Genomic DNA, 18,019 nt, shown 5'->3' with positions numbered 1-18,019 from the left:
CTTCTTCCCACAACTTCTGTAACACATCTCCACTACCTATGACCCTCTGCTTGCCGAGATAAATGCACCTTCCCTTCTCTGCAAGGAGGAGGAGCACCTCAAGGACCACAAGGTGCCCTTTGGCCAAAACCCACTGTCAGGCCAGAAGACATCACCATGTGCTGCAGAGACATCTCCCATCACAGCGGGAAGAACAAAAACTGGTGCTGAAAGGCACAGCAGGACAGCCAAGAGGTCTTCAGTGCTGCCACGTGCTTAATGGGTGCAGCAGCACCACAATGAGAATTAAAGCCAGGGGCTCCTTCTCGTGAGACGAATCCAGCACAGCTTACTCCCGGAGAGGACAAGTAAACCCAAAGGGCATTTTTCGCACGTAGCCTTAGCCTGGAAATGTTGCCAAAGCATCGCTTGGTTACAGGCGCTCAGGAGCCGTGCACACTCCCACACCTTCTGAAGGCCTCGTTAAAACTGAAAATGCCTGTGAGAAATAGCAAGTACCACAGCCACAAGTGAGCTGGGCTCTCTCTGCACAAGCAGAGCTGTTCTCTGCGTGGAGGAGTTGGCACAAAAAGGGACCAAACCTCCACACAAGCCAGAGCTATCCACCAGCCCCAGGCAAAGCAGAGGCTTGCAGCAGGGTGTGCTCTGGGCACAGCTCCTTCATGAAGCGGGCACACGGCAGGGCTTGTGTTTGGAACTGAGGAAAACTGGGACAATCAAGCCCTGCACTGTCATTCAAGGGGACAATGACAGAGTTGAAACCCTAGAGCAATGCGGGCACCAAGTCAACTCTTCAGAGACAGCGATGCTGAAAGTGCCTGGCTGAGCCCAGCTTTGCTCCCCACAGAAAGCTGTACCCACTGCCTCCCAAACTGCCTGGACAACCTACACCAGGGTGGACCAGTGTGGGAGAGGGATGCCATCAGCATCCCAGTACATACTGGGACAGAGAGGACTTCACGCATAAACAGAACAGATTTTTTTTTCAGGCTAGGCAGCTAAATGAGACACACGCCCTGCCCCATGCCTCCCCACAGCTAAAACAAAGCTGTCTGCTGCTAAAGCCTCTCAGAGGGCCGTGGAGATCCTTGCCATGCTTCTCCTGTCTGTTTTGATTCACATAAAACTGCTGCCAAGGTTTCATACCCTTGCAATTAAAACACTCTCCTACCTCGGGACTGAGACCGCTTCCCTAAGCTTGAGAAACAAAGAGCACCCAGCAGAGAGAGAACAAAATCTATTTTTCTTTTTCATTTCTATTTATTTCCCAGAACCAGGGCTTCTCTTGGCGGTCCAGCCAGAACTGTTATTTCCAAATCCCTGCCAGAAAGGGATGGAATAGAAAGGGAAGAACTCAGACAGGGAGCGACGCGTGGCGTCTGACGGCTGGATTAGCTAATGCAGAGAGCAGGGAAGTATCCACTGTCTAGCTACAACTCTATTAGTGTGACTGTTGGCGGCAATAAGTTTTTAAGCTAGAGGCACAGATGATGTTAAGTTGGACTCAACATTAACGGAGATGCTGCTGTGCCCCATCCCCACCAAAGCCTCTTGCTATAGCATTGCAGAAATCTACTGCAGGGCAAGCTGGCAGGGACTGCTGGTATTAGAAATGCTGATGGGCCGGGCAGAGCAGCAAGATGTTCAGGACTACAAGGTTTTATACAGCTAAAGATGTAATTGGATCCAGAGTCTTAGGTCTTTCCGGGAAGGAATTTCTTGAAATGTCAGCCCTAAGCTCTCTGAGGACATGACAAAGGAAGCCAAGGACATGACAGAGGAAACCAGCTGTGACTTCTGGATAAGAAAGGCTCTAAGTCCGATGTTTATGAGCTGTTGCATGTGTCAGATGCTTCCCTGTGCACACTCAGCTTCAGACTTAGGAGAGCTGTGCACGCATTAGCTTGAGCCTCGCCAGTCAAGGTCAGCCTGTGCTGTGGGAATTAGGGCTGGAGTTACTGGAAACCATTCCAAGCCTTGCTTCTGGCCAGGAAGAGAAAGAGATAATATTCTTTGGAAGTGTGCCTCATTTTTGCCATCCCTTCTTCAGTGAGTCAGCAGGGGAAAAGCTCAGCTCTGCCGAACAAGAAAAGAAACTCTGTTTTAAAGCAATACCATCTCCCAGAGCTTGAGATGCCTTGAATGCAGCCAGGCAGCTGTTTCAAGCCCCAAGTTCCCATCCACCTGCCTGGTCTCATAGCATGGCATGATCTTCACATTAGTCACCAGTTCTTTCATCCTGTGTTCACTGTGAGTGGCTTTGTCAGGTCTCATGTTCTCTGGCAATCTCCATGTCACATCAGTTGTAGTTTCTCTCCTCCCAACACTCTCCTGGAGACAATCCTCCCATCACTTCCCTCCCCGCATGCTCCACTGCTCCGAGCTGCCTCGTTGCAAGTCACGGTTTTGCCTTTGATGACTATCCTCCCTCTGGATCCATGATCACTTGGTAGCACTGGGGCACTGGTACGCAATAGGAGGTGCCTCTGGTGAACGACTGCAGACCTGCACCCGCTTGGCCCACCAGACCTCCCCGTAGACCTAACCCTGTTGAGAAGAGCAGACTCTTGCCAGCACCTCTGTGTCCCTGGGGTCTTCTGGTCTCTCCACAGCCATGCACAAGTGCTGCTGTTCAGCCTGCCTTCCTCAGGCTTGCTGCCTCTGCATCAGTCTCTGCTGCTTACCACTTTCTTCCTTTCCCGAGACGTTTGGCTCAGCTTCAAGTCCTTGGCTGATGTCAGTCTGCAACTCCCTTTCTAGCTTTCACCAGTGCTTCACACTCACTTTATGTGGGCCATGTATTCTGTCTCCTTCCCAGATTCTGGAAGCCTTCTTGGAGCTCAGTGTGCCAAAAAACTGTCTTCTACTCACCCATCCTCTGCATTTCTAAAAAAAATACAATATTTCCCACTTTTGTGCATCCATTACTAATTTCTCCCAATCTTGGAGATTTGCTTTTCCTCATCAACAGGTCCCATCCTTCTAGTACTCAGGACCATGACAACCTCACAGTAGATAACATACGTCTTTAACTTAATTCCCAACATCTTTAGATGAATGATTATTCAGAGCCCATAGCTCAGGGTCTGCCTCCACGCTGTCTTCTCTCAAACAAATGCAAAGTCCAGCAGGACAGTTTCATGGCCCCAGGGAGGACACTGCAGGCACATCCCCCTGCCCCATTAACACTGACATCCCAGTGGGTATGAGCTAAAACATCCCTCTCCCATCATGCTTTGGGGAACAGTATCGTCACGTTATTCTGGTACTGACCGTCCTACCTGTGTTCACATGGATGGAGGGTCCTTACAGAAAAGGAGCCCAGAGGGGAACTTTTGTCAGGAAGCACCAGTGACAAAGCAATTCTTCAGAAAAAAATAAACTTGACCAGCCCAGCCAACAGCAAGCCAGACCCTGCAGACCCATACATTTGTAGGTCTAAGTTGATCACAAGCTGGTGCCAGAGGGTCATTTGCCAAGACCCCTTTCACAGCATGATGGCAGGAGAGGTCCGGCCCAGTCTTCAGCCCCATGTGGTGCCAAGCCTCCCCACGGGACACTGTGGACACCATGCATCACATCACTGCTGCTTTCCCACCCCGTCACTTCTTCCTACCAACCAGCCCTGCGATCTCCCACATTTCTATCTGCATTACTTCCTTCATCAACTGGGGCTTGTTATCTCCAAGAAAACCACCCTAAGCACCGCCCCACCTGGAGCCAAGTAATTCAAACCTTCCTGTTTGCCAGGCTGCAGAGCTCTGGCCCCAAGTGACTCTACTGACACCAGCCAAAGCCAACCCAATCACACCAGCTTCCCTGTTAGGATCACCATAGCAGGACAACACAGATGTATTCTTCATCAGGTGGGGACAAGTACACTTTGCTGCCCAAACAGCAGCATCTCAATTCCCTTTGTGCTTGGTATTGGTCTTTTGAGCCTGACTTGGGCTGGCAGACCTGGGACAGGCCTGAAGAAACATAATATGACCAGATGAAACAAAGCCACATAAAAACAAGCCCTGTTGGAAGTATTCCCATTAATCTGCAGGCTCGCCATTACCCCAGGCCCCGCCAGTGCCTCTAGCTCAGGACTGCAGCCCCGTTTGCTCCTCCACTCTTGGGTCACAACCATCAATCTGAGTTTTGCCAGACAGTACAATGACAATAAGTAAAGGTCTAAGAATACAAATGACTCATGCTATTAAACTTGAAACCTGAGCCAGGCTTGAAAAATATTTAGAGCTGTAATCAGCGAGGAGACAAATTCCAAATTCAGCATTTTAACTCTGCAAGCCAGATTCCCCATCAGAAGGGCGTTTCTCTATTTTCTAATATCACTATTAGTATTTTTCATTTAACAATTTGACAGAAATAAAATACACTGCAGTAACACCGGTGATAACACACTTACTCCCACTTGAAAGACTGTCTTTATTCTTTCATAAGTCACTTCTAGCTTACAGCTCTATTGATCATCAGTGAGGATGAATGGAGCTTCCCAGGATCCTCTGGGACAAATCCTACATATATATATTTTTTTATACCCACCAAACAACTATTTCTAAAATTCAACAAAACAGGTCATCAGGGCAACGCTCCATTGATTTCATGTCCACTTATTCTTCAAGCACAGTGCTGAATGCTCTATCAATAATTTAGCAGGCTGAAGGCCACCAGAGCCCCAGGAGAGACACTATCTCATCCACATCGGAGCTGGGAGGTGCCTCGATTGCTAGAGAGCAAGGGAGTCATTCACCTAAAAAGCATGGGTGTCTTATAAAGCATGTCCATCAGCTAAAGAAAAACAGTTAGCCCTACCCTACAACAGATGAGGATCAAGTATTTGAGAAGATTCATTCAAAATCTGGCCTAGTAAAGTGTTTCTAATGTGTTCCCAGAGTCAGTCAACCGTTTACTACCCCAAGCATGACTTGTTCATCATCCTGACATTAATTAGCCAGCTGCTGCGAAGTTAAAAGAGAAGCAGTTCTGCTCTGGTGCTCCCATACTAGGGAAACCCTCCCAAGGATGGTGCTGCCCACTGGAGTTTCAGGTAATTATTCACAGGCTTCAAAATAGCTCTATTTGGAAATTGTTCCTCCTCTCAGCCTCCCCTCTTCTCCCAGGAGATACCTCCAGGGCGGGACTTACAGTTCAAAGAGTCGCAGGGTCTGGAAGAGTTGCCATGACAGAGTAGTGAGCCGGTTCCCAGAGAGGTCTCTGAAAATTAACAAGAAAAAAAAAGTAGTCACGGTAAGTAATTCCTCCTGTATGTGGCCCTACCGCCTCCACAGAGCTCATCATCCTCCTCAATGGGGAAGCTGTCAAGCAGTTTAGGACCCTAGTTTAGATTTCATAATGAGAGATTTTAATGAGGACGAACCCAAATGGAAGTTTCTCATTTTACTTTTTTTTTTTTCCCAAAGGGGAAAATGGTTTATATCCTGCTGCAACATTGAGGGGAAAAAAAACAAAAACAAAAACAAACAGAGCAAGATATGTTTGATTCTTGCCCGTGAAACTGGAGCTCAACCAACCATAAGCAGAAAGAACAAGTCTAATTTCATAACTTGAACAGAAAATTAAGTACAAACTTCACATTAAAAATAGTAACAGCCAGGTTCAAATGACAGCACAATGATTATCCAAGGTGTTACCGTATGATCTGCAGTAGCTGTGCGCTTGAAGTGTCCTGGTATGGCTGTGTGTTGATTGCACCCAGAGGTACCACTGCTACAGCAGCCAACAGCTCCCCATCCCTCTCTCCATCTGCCCAAACTTGCAAAGAGATAAACCTCATCTACCTGGGAGAGCTTTGCAACCCAGCAGACATCACCTTTTCAGCTGAAAGCCAGAGAGGATGAAAGAGTGTAAAAGCAACCGAAGTAAAAACAAGAGGGAGAAATGCATTTGGGGCAGAGTGAGCAGAAAGAGAAAAGCCTCAGGTTTCTAAGGGCATGAGAAGATGGTAATAAAATGCTTTCTGTAGCGGGCAGCCTTGCTGGGGACGCCTGGCCAGCCTTAGAGCCACCAGCCGAGAAACCAGCCCATGGGGTGAGCAGAGGGATGGGTGGTCACAAGCTCTGGCAGAAACCCAAATCCTCCCATATCTATGCTGGCCTCCAGAAAACACAGGAGGTGATGTTTCGCATCCTTTGCTGAATGTGTCCAGGCGGGCTGTGAGCAGGCAGGGCAGCTCAGCACGAGGCTGCAGATGTCCTCCTGCCTCTGCCTTGCTCAGTGGAAAGAGTGAACCACCTGGAGGTTCATTAAACCCTCAGCTGGCCAGAGAGGAGGTATGGGACAAGGTGGCACAGAAGTGACAGCAGTCAGCCCAGCTGTGCTGGGCTCAGCCCACAATCCTTGTTTGATTTGCAGAAACATGCTAAAACCAAGAGAGCAAATCCTGGAAAGGCTCCTGCCAGTGCAGGTCTGATGCATGAGGATTTGGGATGAGAGGTTCATTTGTTGCCTTACACCAGGTTGCAGCAAGGGCAGACACACATTGGACAAATGCAGAGGGCACAGCCCAGGGACCAACAAGGGAAAAACAACTCTGGTCCTGTCCCACCTGCTACCAAGCGATGCTGCAAAGCTCAAAACTCTGCAATTAGGAGTGGGGAAGCTGCTGCAGCTCACACAGCAAACCATCATCCCAGAGGCTCTCCACGAGCCTGGCAGAAAAATAAGCCCAACCACCATGATGGCACAGTGCTGCATCATTAAATTCTGGCTCAGCTTCACATCAGACTATCCCGCTGTGGAAACCATGGCAAACCACAGGTACCTCATTTCACATGACTAAGATCCCACCATTCCTACGGCTGTAGACAAACTGCTTCCAGCCTCCACTAAAGTTTAGAAAGGTGGCAAAAATAGCAGGTGAAGCTAAGCAGGAGGAGAAAGAAATATTGCAAAAATCCCTCTTTTATCCACCCCGGAGCACTGAGCACCTGGAAACTTTGCAAAGACAGATGAAAAGTAGGAGGGGAAGGAGAAGCTCGCTGCTACTGAAAAGCAAGACAGTAAACTCCCTCCCCCAAGCCAGGGAGAAGAAGGAAGCGTAAAGGGGGATGCATGAGAGACAGCAAGATGTGGGAGAGAGGCAGAGATGCAGAGGAGGGAGTGAATCTTGCTGGAATGTCCTTTCTCAAAGGTCATGTTTTGCTACATTAGGCAGAAATGTCAGGAGAAAATTGGATTCTGAAAGAGAAGAGAAAAAACAACAGGCTTTCCACGCAAATAAGGGAATCAAAAATAGCATGATCATGTTATTACAATTTAGGACACAGAGAGATGGAGAAAGGAAACATCCTCACTAATGCAAGGAGCTTTGCCAGGCAGATGTGCCCCGCTTCTCATCTCCTGCAGTCCCTGGAAACCAACGCCTACCACCTCCTCCCCTCAGACAACAAACCACAGCAAGTATTAGGCAAAGAGGAGATGGGTCTTCACTTGCACACATCTGGCAGGAGACTCGGCTCTCAAAGGGCAAAGCCGGTGTCCAAACCGACCTGACCATCAACTTCTGTAGGGCTGGTCAGGGGAACACAGACCAACAGCTCTGTTTCAGATTGGCCAGAACACACACACAGGGACAAACGTGTTTGTCATTGGAAACAGACACCTCAGTTTAAAATGTCAGAAAGGTCCTTGCAATGGACTCTTGCAAAGGTCCCTGATCTCAGCACAGAGACAGAAAGGGGCTGCACACAAACACACATTAAAAATACACCATTTCAGTCACAAAAACTCCAAAAGTCAGGTTTGGGTTTCCACACACAAAGGGTACATCTGCTGACTGCTGCTGCAAAAGATAGAGAGTTCCTACAGAGAAACCTCACTGCACAGCACTGATTTCTCCCCAGAATAGATCCATCCCGCCTGCCGGATGGGGCAGGTTTCCTGGGGAAGATAGCGTGTGATTGTGTAATTAGAGACAGTATCGCAGTACATGCACACAAAGAGATTAAATTACAGCTCCACAGGTGAAGCTCTGAGCTCCGGTGCTTTGTAACTCCTGTTTGGCACTCATGAGGTTCCCCCTGTGCTCAAATCTTGGCTGCGTGCACCGAGTTTCCCAGTATTTTGTAGAGCATAAATAGGGAGGACAGGGGAAAATCAAGGCCCTCCCAGCCAGGACTAGACCTCTCCCAGCTCCAGCTGCCCATTCTGCCTTCCCGCTGCTGTTTCCAAGGCTGAAAGTTTGTTGTCATCTCCAAATTCCCATTGTTTGCAGTGACCAGAACCCCCATCCTCCTGTGCCCGTGGCTGGGCAGTGCCAGGTCTCTCCTCCCCAACAGTTTGCTTTCCTCCCCACCCGGCCACTTGTCCCCAGCAGGCTGAATCACACTACCCATTGCTCTCCAGCCACTCCCAAATACTTCTCAGCTATTCTCAGATATTTCCTTATCCATGCCCAGATTTCCTGTGATCTTACTCATTTTCACATTCTCCCATCCTAACCCCAGTGTCACAAGAAGAGCGGCCGCTCCTCATCTCCCCTATTTTCTTCCCAAACATCCTTTGCAAAACTTCTCCCCTTCAACTGGATCAAGAGCCGTTCTACCTATGTAAGGAGACATCCCAGAGCAAAATCAAGTCTTCCAAGCAAAATTTCCCCTTTGACAAAGTTTCTTCCTCTCCACAAAAGGAGAGTGCAGGTGCTCTGTAACAGGAGCATCACCAGTATTTTCTAGCTTGAGCAAAACAGCCTGCTTCACCCCCTCTCTTCCACCACCTCAAACATTTGAGCAGGTTTTTATTGAAACTAGGAGGAAATAATCTAAAAAAATTAATTCAGCCAGGAGCAGACACCCAACAGAAAACTTCAGCCTAAGCAATTAGAATTTGGCAGAGTTATAGGAAAGTGGAAGCAGTCCTGTACTGGAGCATGCCAGACAACCTTTATAACAGCCTATGCATCAGCTCCACCTGTAATAAAATACAGCACATCACACATCGAGGAAACACAGCAGGAGTGAAGTGAAACGCCTTCCCTGTGTATTTCTCAGCAGTGAACGGGAGCCTGTCTCTCTCAGGACAGACCTGCCGTCCACACCTCTAGAACATACTCAGACTGCTTCTTTGGCATGGGACATTTTCTCCATCACTCACACAATGTTATTTTCCACAGAGACAGTCTTTAGAAACAGCTGCCAGGGTCCTTTTTGCCTCCAGAGCAGGTTTCAAAGGAGTTGGGTAGGGAGAAGGGGTTGGATGGATCTCACCTGGGCCAGGTCCAGGAGACAGCAGACACCCAACCCACTCGTGATTCAGGCTCAACATCACTCCGCTCTCCAACTGCCGCAGCAGTCATGCTCCTAAGCCTCCTGCTTTGCAGATGGCTGGCTCATCCCACCATATCATGCCATATCCCTACCAGCCTTCTCCACCAACAACCCCATGCACACCTCAAAGGCAGATGTTATCACTGAGTGACAGCAAAGTCCCAGTCCTTGCTCTCTCCCTCCATCTATCCTCCTCCTATGTTTCAGGAGGGGACACGTGGTGTCGTGCACACTCTCCCACAGGCACTGTGGAGACCTTGCTGGGGACCGGCAGGGGAGGGGAGGTGAGCATTGCCATTTTGTCCCAGCATGAGTGACATATGGGGCCATGGAGGTACATCTGCTGAACAAGTTCCTGTGTTTAAAAAGGGATGAGTGGGCGTGGGACAAAAAGAGGAGTCTGGATCCCTGCGGCCCAGAACAAGTGGACTTCAGTCCAAGAGGAGACGGCATGTTTTCTTTCCCCTCAGTTACCCAGCAGCCAAAAGTGTTTCCACTATTAAAGCCATTTTTATTCAGCTAAATTAAGCCAGTTGCCTCATTAATGACACCAACAAGCAGGAGCCCCTGTAATTAAACTGTAAGCTATATTATGCAGTTCAGCCCAACACAACGGCAGAAACGCTGCTGCTGAGGAGGGACCCTCTGCGCCTGTCCCTCCTCCGCACATCGCCATCCTCCACTTGCCCTTGTTTCCTACCTGACACATTTACTTCTGCATGGAAGAAGTTTTTCACACGTCTTAATAACACAGTGCCACTCTGAAAATCCTGATTGGGATTAACTGGGCAGAGCAGCTGGGGCTGAGGGAGCACGAGCGACTGCCTGCCAGAAATAAGAGGCAAGATGCACATCCTCAGCTGTGGCCCACAGCGCTGGATATGCCAGTGGCACCGCGTGGGACTCCCTTGATATGCCCTGGGATCTGGGCACAACAGGTGCTTCCCATCATCTCACAGCTCACTGCACCCTTGGCCAGGTGCTGGTGGCCACAGAAGAGGAAAATGTCAGCAGCCTTGCATGCTGCTGTAGGTGTAGGGGTAGCTCCATGCAGACTTCATTTCTGCAGCAAGCAAGCTGCTAAAGCTTTGGGTTTGAACCAGAGAAATGCTGGAAAGTCACTCTGGGGCTTGCTCGTCCCTGCCAGATAACTTCAGTGACCTCTAAAAGCAATGTTACACTCCCCACTGCCCGCCCTTCCCTCCCCTTCCCCCTCCCTCCTTTTCCTGTTTAGTAAGCAGCTTTGCTCATTAAGGGAAAAAATGTACTGTCCTCCCTTAATGAATGTGCTAAAATTACCCCAGAAAGTCCCAGAAGCTGTGGCAGTACAGGCCTCCCCACAAATCAGGCTCTGCAAATATTAGACTCAATTGAAATCTCCGATAGCTCAGCACAAAGCCCCAGCAGGACGTGCTTGAGATAGAGCCTGCAAAAGCACTGGGCAATGCCAAGCGCATGCAAGCCTCGCATGCCTGGAAAGCGGAGTTAGCAGAACAGGACACAGTGTTAAATTGGTCAGCTTGAGATTTCATAGCTGCCAGCAGTTCTCCCATTTGTGCTCTCTGTCTGGGCTCAGCACCAGGACATGTATATTGGTGCTATGGAGGAGTAAGACAGCCGTGGTCTGGCATTACCTACAGTCCAGTTCTGCTCCTCAAGCAGCCCCTTGGCAACACCCAGGTCTTTACTGACCCCAAACACAGCAGAATCAAAAAGCCTCCGCTATTCAGTCTTACTTTGTGAGTTTGGACAGTGTAGCTAACTCTCCTTTCTCGCCTCCATGGGTACTGTCCTATGCCTCGTAAGGCTTGTGTCACACTGCATGTCCCACAACGTTATCGTCTCATTCCCCCCAAATTATTTCTTGTTCTAGGGCTAGAGCCAGAATTTGCAATAATTTCCCAAACTCAAAGCATCCTGCATCAGAGGATAGCAAGAGACCATCACGGGTGACACATAAGAAGAGATCCTGCCACTCCATGTGCACACCCACTAGCCCTGGACGTGCGAAGCCAGAGGAAGAACCACCAACCCCTCTGTATTTCCCAGCTGCACGACCTTGATTTGTAAAATCCCAACTGTCACTGAACAGGGCTGAAGGAGGAGGAAGGGGCTGGTCTCCTGCATTGTTCTTTAAACAATAGCATTACAAAACAGAAGTTGCAGAGCAAGTGGGAAGGCGTAAGGCACCACGCCTCCATCACAGGGCTCCAACGGCCCGTGCCAGCGACACATCTGCCCCACGCCTCTCCTCCCACTGCCTTTGCCAATGCAGCAAGCCATCTCCTGCTGCTGCCTTCATCACAGCCCATCCCAAAATACTTTAAAGGCCATCTCCAACCCCATGATGTTTCCACACCCTCCAAGTCATCTCTTCTGAGGCATCTCCCAGCTGCATGAAGCTTTTTTTGGAGACAAATCACCCCTCAGAGGTATTGTTGCTCACAGTTTTGGTTCAGCACACAGTATAGATGGAAAGTCATCAGCAGATGTGTGTAATATTATCCCCTATGCTTCGAGGCAGATCAGATGTGGGGATCTGGCCCTCTGGACTACACTCACCTCTCCCTTGTTGTGTGCAGTTTTCATTGCTCTTCTCCAAAGACATTTGGGCAATCAGAGGACTCGAGGAAAGGTTAAAAGCTGGGTCAGCCCTGCAGTTGCTTTCCCTTTGCCTACAAGCTGCCCTGCAAGGCAGAGTCCAGCAGCATCCATAGAACATGCCAGTCTTCTGCTCAAGGAAAAGAAAAATCAACCTGCAATGGCAAGAGCCCTTCCCCACAGCTGCCCTCCTGCAGCTGAGACATCCTCAGGGCTGCTCTGTGCCCACCCCATCTCTTCTCTCCCAAACTGTAGTAATTTTAGATCCATTAGGCCTGAAATATAACTGTATGCTGGGCTTTTCTCCTGCTTCGGCAGGCAGAAATAATACTGGAGATGTGTGCCTATTGAGAACAAGGGTTGCCAGCTGACAGCTCCAGTGAGGGGTTGGGTTTATCCTGCCTGTTTGCTTCAAATTGTATGTTTCTTTGAGCAAGGAACAGAGAACGACTGGGGAATGCCTCCTACTCACAGGTTTCCAGTGGACCTAGAGCAAACCCAATCGCTCTGTGCAAGAGAAGAGAACTCTGTGCTGTGACAAGGCACAGCTCAAGAAGACAGCGTAGGAAGAAGAGTCATGCCCAAGGGGCATTTCCTAGCATCTCCAAGTATGCAGTGACACCAGTCCCCAAACATGTGCCCTCTCAGGCTTCCACATGTTTCCCACCACCTCTCCCTTGAATATACTGAAGCAGCAAGGATAGGTGCTCAGGAGGTACCACCCCAGCTGGGAGATCACCCCAAATGCACAGGCAGGCACTGGGAGAGCTGGACAAGGTCCAACAAGAGCCTCAACTTCAACACATTGAGCACAGATGCGCTGGGACAGGGTCTGGTCTTCCCTTTCCCTCCTGAACTAGGACTGTGCTCTCAGCTGTTAGAGGGCTCTTGCATCAAATTTATATTGAAAAAAAAAAAAAATCCCCACCTACTTGGATGCCCAGAAATCAATGAGCCCTGAATAATCTCAAACACTGCTCTTGCAGGGGTTTAGTAAAGAGAAAAGTAATAGCTGGGCCTGAGCCCCAGTTTGCCTGCCTCAGGGAGGGGTGCCAGAGGCTGCGATGGGCTGGGACAGTACCAAGTGCTCTGCAGAGCTTCTGAAGAAAGGAAGGGGTGCAAATATGAATATATATATATATATACACACACACACAGATATATCTCCTAGCAATAGCAAAACAACAGGGCATAAGGCAGGCTAAGCTCTCGGCAGACACTGCTAAATGGTTTCCAATTAATTAACTGATTACATGATAGAACAGAAGGGGATTCAAGTGAGTGCTGTTGACCTTTAAGAATAATTAATATCATCAGGATCGCAAAACTCATCCAAGAAAAATAATTAGGAAGATTCTAGTATTGCCTCCAAAGCCACATCGAAGGGGGAGAGGAAGGTTCTGGTTAATTCAGAGGCACAGTTCCCAAGTATTAGCTAGCAAACCCATTTCTTCCTTCCACTTGCTTCCCCCTGCAGAGCTCCCACACACACATGCTTCTTCCCTACCCCAGTCAACCCTCCCTCTCCTCTCCAGATCTATTTTCCCCATCACCTCTTCTACACCCCATCCTCCTTCTCCATTTCAACCTTCTTTCCCAATGACTCCTTGCTCCAATCCTTCTCCAACCCTCTCTCTCCAGACTGGTCCCTGTCCCTCCCACAGCCACATCCCATCCCCTTCTCATCCTTGACCAGCCCCAAGCTCCACTCTCTGTCTTCGTGTACCTCAGGAAGGAACCCTGGTCCTTCCATATGACATGGATCCATTTCTTATCTCCAGTTACCACTGGCAGCTTCATAGGCTGACAGAACGCAAGTGCTCCATGTAATCGCAAAAAAGCTCTTCCCTTCTTTTCCTCAGTAGTCAAATCCATCACAGAGGCTGGTCTGGGAAGCAGATGTGAGCAATGCACAAAGATGGGGAACTCTTGACTCCCTTTTCTCCCCTTACACCTCACCAAGCACATGAATACTCCCACCTCACTATGTTTTCCTTGCTTCTTATTTCCCAGCTGACTTGGCCCACAGGTCCTGCATGGGAGAGGGGCTGGAAAGCCACTGAGCCAAGCAGGAACTGCAGTGGTGTGCTTTGCAGGGAAGGTCACTTGAACGCACTGGAAGGGAGGTTGCATGAGCAGCCAACATTTCTTGTGAGGGAAAAGTAAAAAAAAAAAAAAAAAAACCAAAAAAACCCAACCACCCACAGACCTGGAATGAAACCCACCTTTGCAGCAAATAAATAAATTTCCTCTGCTGCTTATTATCGTTAAAACTTCTGTGGCTTGACACTTTACTAAATTATAGATAAAAGGAAAAATGGTCTTCCTGGGCTCAGAAAAGCAGGCTGCTGCCAAGGAGCTGTGTTTACACCAGCTAATGAAAAGAAAGCCTGCCATGAGCCTACAGCACTCACCCCACCTCTGCAGGGAGCAGAGCTACCTGCACCCATAGCACAGGGAGCCTGGAAGCAGCAGCTGGACACCACGAGGGACCAGAGCTGGTGAGCATGCAGGGGCAGTGGGCTGGCATGGGGAGGTGCACCTGTGGGGAATATGGGACTGATGGGACCACGCCGTCAGCCAGCAGAGATGGCAGCTGCCACCTCCCATGCTGTGTTGAGGCTCCTGGCCACAGCAGGAGGTGAGGCTGACATGCTCCAGCTACACCTCATCAAACGGCAAGAAAAACACTCAGCCTAGGAGACAGACAGCATCAAGCAGGGACCTGCCTCACACTAGGCTGCTGCTTTCCTCCAGGGGCGTGTGGGCTGGGGATGGGGAGCAGGGAGGCAGCAGATGCCGGGAGCGCACCTGAGCATGGGCATAGACTTTTGGGCAGAAATGCTTCTGTTTCCAGCAGCTGAGCAGACAGGGAGGAGTAATGCTTTAAGCAGAGACCTGCCTGCAGCTACACCTGTGCCATGGTGTGATGTACCTCATCACAGCCCCAGGCACACTTGGCTGAGGGGGACAGGGAACTGTTGGTGACTTAATACAGAGTCCAGCGAAGCCTACTTGCTACATTCCTTGCTTATAACCACCCCAAAAGCAGAAACATGTTTTGTCTTTGACAATTAGCTGTATCAAAACCAACAAGAATATCTAGACACGGCAGTTACATTTTTCCTGTTCTTCTCAATACATGATGTACTTAAAAAGGAGAAGTATCTTTCACCCACCCTTTATCTTCAAATATTGGTCACTGTGAGGAATATTTTCAAGTGAAAAGACTAATCACCATGAAGCACCGAGTGCTTCAGACTGCAGCAGGCATTCTTTCATTATTCTGAGACAGCAAATTACCCACAATTATCAACACGCACAACTGGATACAACAAACATTTAGCCAAAGCCCACGGGTTGCAGTTGCAGTGAGGTTGGATGGCAGATCTCCTAGAGAACTACTCATGTGAGAAACCCACAGACAGCAGCTGGGTAGCAGTGCTGCAAGACAACTCCATTCATGCTGCAGAGCAAAGCCAGTGCCAGGAGCCACTGCAGTTCAGAAAGTTTGTACTGCGTCTGTCAAACAGGCACCTCGGCAGACTGGCTTCATAGCAGGAGAGATGGAGGAATAAAGGCACCGCTGGCAGTACAACCAGGCTGATCACCCCTCAGGTGGGCTCACACCTGATGGCTTGATCCAGCTTGCACCTGCAGCCAGGTGTGCACAGCCACTGCTCCGCTCACTGCCCTGGGGTGCTTGGCTAGGCTGGAAGGGGAGTGAGTTTGTTCTAAGAGAAGGGCAAAGGAGACAGGGGCTGCGTGCAGGGGGGCCAAGCTGCACATCGAGGCTGAGCAAGAGGTAGGGAAACCAGGAGGCTTCAGTGCAGGCAGGGAGGCTGGATCAGAGGCCAGTCTGCAAGCAGAGAGGCAGGGAGGTCCCAGAGGCCTGCACAAGGCTAGAGGCCAGGGCCCACGCCGCAGGCAGGCTGGCTGGGGCTGGTTCTAGGCTGCAGGCAGAGAGGTCAGAGCTGATTTGGCAGCAGGAAGGCCCAGCTGCAGGCAGAGAAGACAGGAGGCTGGGAAGCAGGGAAGCTCAGCTGGAGGCTGGGAAGCAGGGAAGCTCAGCTGGAGGCTGGGAAGGTTGGCATTTGAGTTGGAAGCCTGGAGGCCGGCGGGGCAGGCAGGGAGGCCCGGGGGCCCTGTCCGTGGTGCTGAAGCGCGGCCCCGCGGGGCGCACGGTGCCGGGCACGGCCCCACCCCACGGGACACGCGTGGGCACCAGCAGAGCTGCCTGAAGAGCAGTCCTGGGAAAGGCCACGCATGACCTCACGGCATGCTGGAGGACAGCAGACACGAAACACACTCATCTTCAGTCACTAGCAAGTCTACAGACACGGTTACCCACAGGCCCTGGGGAAGACAAACCCCAGGCTCTTACCGGCAGCCTTGTCAATATCCCCACAGCCTCTTGCATCCGACATAATTCACAGCTCATCCCTTCACAAATACAAATGAGGGGAGGGGGCTGGTGGGAAACTCCACCCCCTCGCCCAGTTTTCTAATAAAATTTTATAATTCCAATAAAACACATGACTGCCTAACTTAGGACATTTAAATTCTTGCCTAGGCACACACCATCATGAATTAATGTCCCGTCATTCATGCCCTGTCATATCTTATTGCTCAAATAACATATGACTTTAATGTTTCTGTTTTTCTGCCCTGGTGCTTATTGCCTGTACATCAAAAAGGAAAAATCAGCCCTGCAATCATACTGTTAGTAAACTAATATCATGGAAAGAAAAATCCCAGGTGAGATAACTTGTGCAGTCACTTAACTTTCACTCATCCTGCCATGATTATTCACTCTCTCCCCCAGCAGCCTTCAAGCAGGCTTCCACATCCTCAGGTCCTTCTTGGGGAGGGTCCTTCTCCCTGTGCAACACCCCTCACACTGGCATAGCCAGGTAAGACATGTTTTGCACCACATCTAATCAACTGAGCCACAGGGTTTGGGGACCAAGCAAAAGGGACAGCCAGAGGCTGTTTCTGGAGTACCTCCATGCTGCAGTGGACTCAGAACCCTAGGAACAAGATCCTGTCCTTGTCATGCCCAAATCTCCAGAAATCAGCTCATTCTGTGCTGCTGGTGATCTCAAAGATGTGGTGAGGTTTAATCAAGACACAGCTACACCTGATCTTCATGATCCCATCTGAGAGGAATGTTTGGCCTCCCTTTGAAGGGAAGCTCACAACAAGACATCCATCAGGCCATTGTTGCACAGCAAGGACTATGTCACAGAGGATGAGCCCCCCCAAAATCCCAACTTCTCTAAAGTTTACATTTTACCCCAATCCTGAAACAAAGCTTGCAAAAAGACACAAACACACACACCCCCATGTAAGAACAGCCTCATTCAAAACATCCCCAGCATTGTCTGCAGCCTTCTTTAAAGAGAGGATGGGAAAAAACAGAACCTTTGCTAAACTACAGTTGCCCATTTCACATGTCTGCCAAAAGACAATTGATCAAATTGCAGAAAGGGACATAAGTCACATAGGCACACAATGCAGCTGGAAAGAACATCTCAACATTTCAAAGGAAGGAAGGAGAGACAAAGCGACAGCAAAATCCCGAGCGCCCAGGTACCAGAGATAGGCATAACATAAGAATCTGAGCAGGCAACAAATATTTGTGATAGCATTGTTATAACTCATCTTGCATTGCAACAGTATCCCACAATTCAAGGCCAGGTTTCACTAGAAACCATACAAGGTGTTATGCTGCAAAAAGATCAAATGAAACCAGAAAAAAAAACAAATGCTATTCTAGGTTTCCAGATAGGGAACCAAGGCAGGACAAGTCTTGCTGCAAGGTGCACAGTTGCTTGAGTTGGAAACTTTCTTTCCCAGGTCCCACCAGAGTAAATCAGTCACAAACTCACCACTCCGCCTCCTATTATAATACAATAAACCCTCTCCAAAGCCAAGCAAAGCAGCCTGCAGCCAGGAATTAGTTACCCAGCCCTCTGAATGCAGGTCAAATGATTTTGACCCAGCCTGAAGGAAAGTCACAGTCCTGCAGGGAACCGGTCTCTCCCCTGGCCTTGTGCATAATGGCCAGTAAAACACAGGACCTACTTCTGCCACTGCAGGAAAAGGAATAGCTGCAGTTAACT

At 49.5% G+C, this 18,019-nt stretch overlaps 1 protein-coding gene across 3 annotated transcripts in view; it reads right to left on the bottom strand.

Moving 5' to 3' along the window:
- NTRK3 (neurotrophic receptor tyrosine kinase 3) overlaps window positions 1-18,019 on the bottom strand; it is a 234,024-nt gene that overhangs the window by 173,032 nt on the left and 42,973 nt on the right. For all 3 annotated transcript variants that reach the window (XM_069798466.1, XM_069798467.1, XM_069798468.1), the window contains exon 4: window positions 5,155-5,223. In XM_069798466.1, coding sequence (XP_069654567.1) covers window positions 5,155-5,223 — 69 coding nt within the window. The remainder of the gene's footprint in view (window positions 1-5,154; window positions 5,224-18,019) is intronic.

Source organism: Haliaeetus albicilla, chromosome 12 (genome assembly GCF_947461875.1).
Source record: "Haliaeetus albicilla chromosome 12, bHalAlb1.1, whole genome shotgun sequence".
NCBI lineage: Eukaryota > Metazoa > Chordata > Aves > Accipitriformes > Accipitridae > Haliaeetus > Haliaeetus albicilla.
Note: the sequence above shows the minus strand (reverse complement) of the source record. Positions and strands in the feature narration are given on the sequence as shown.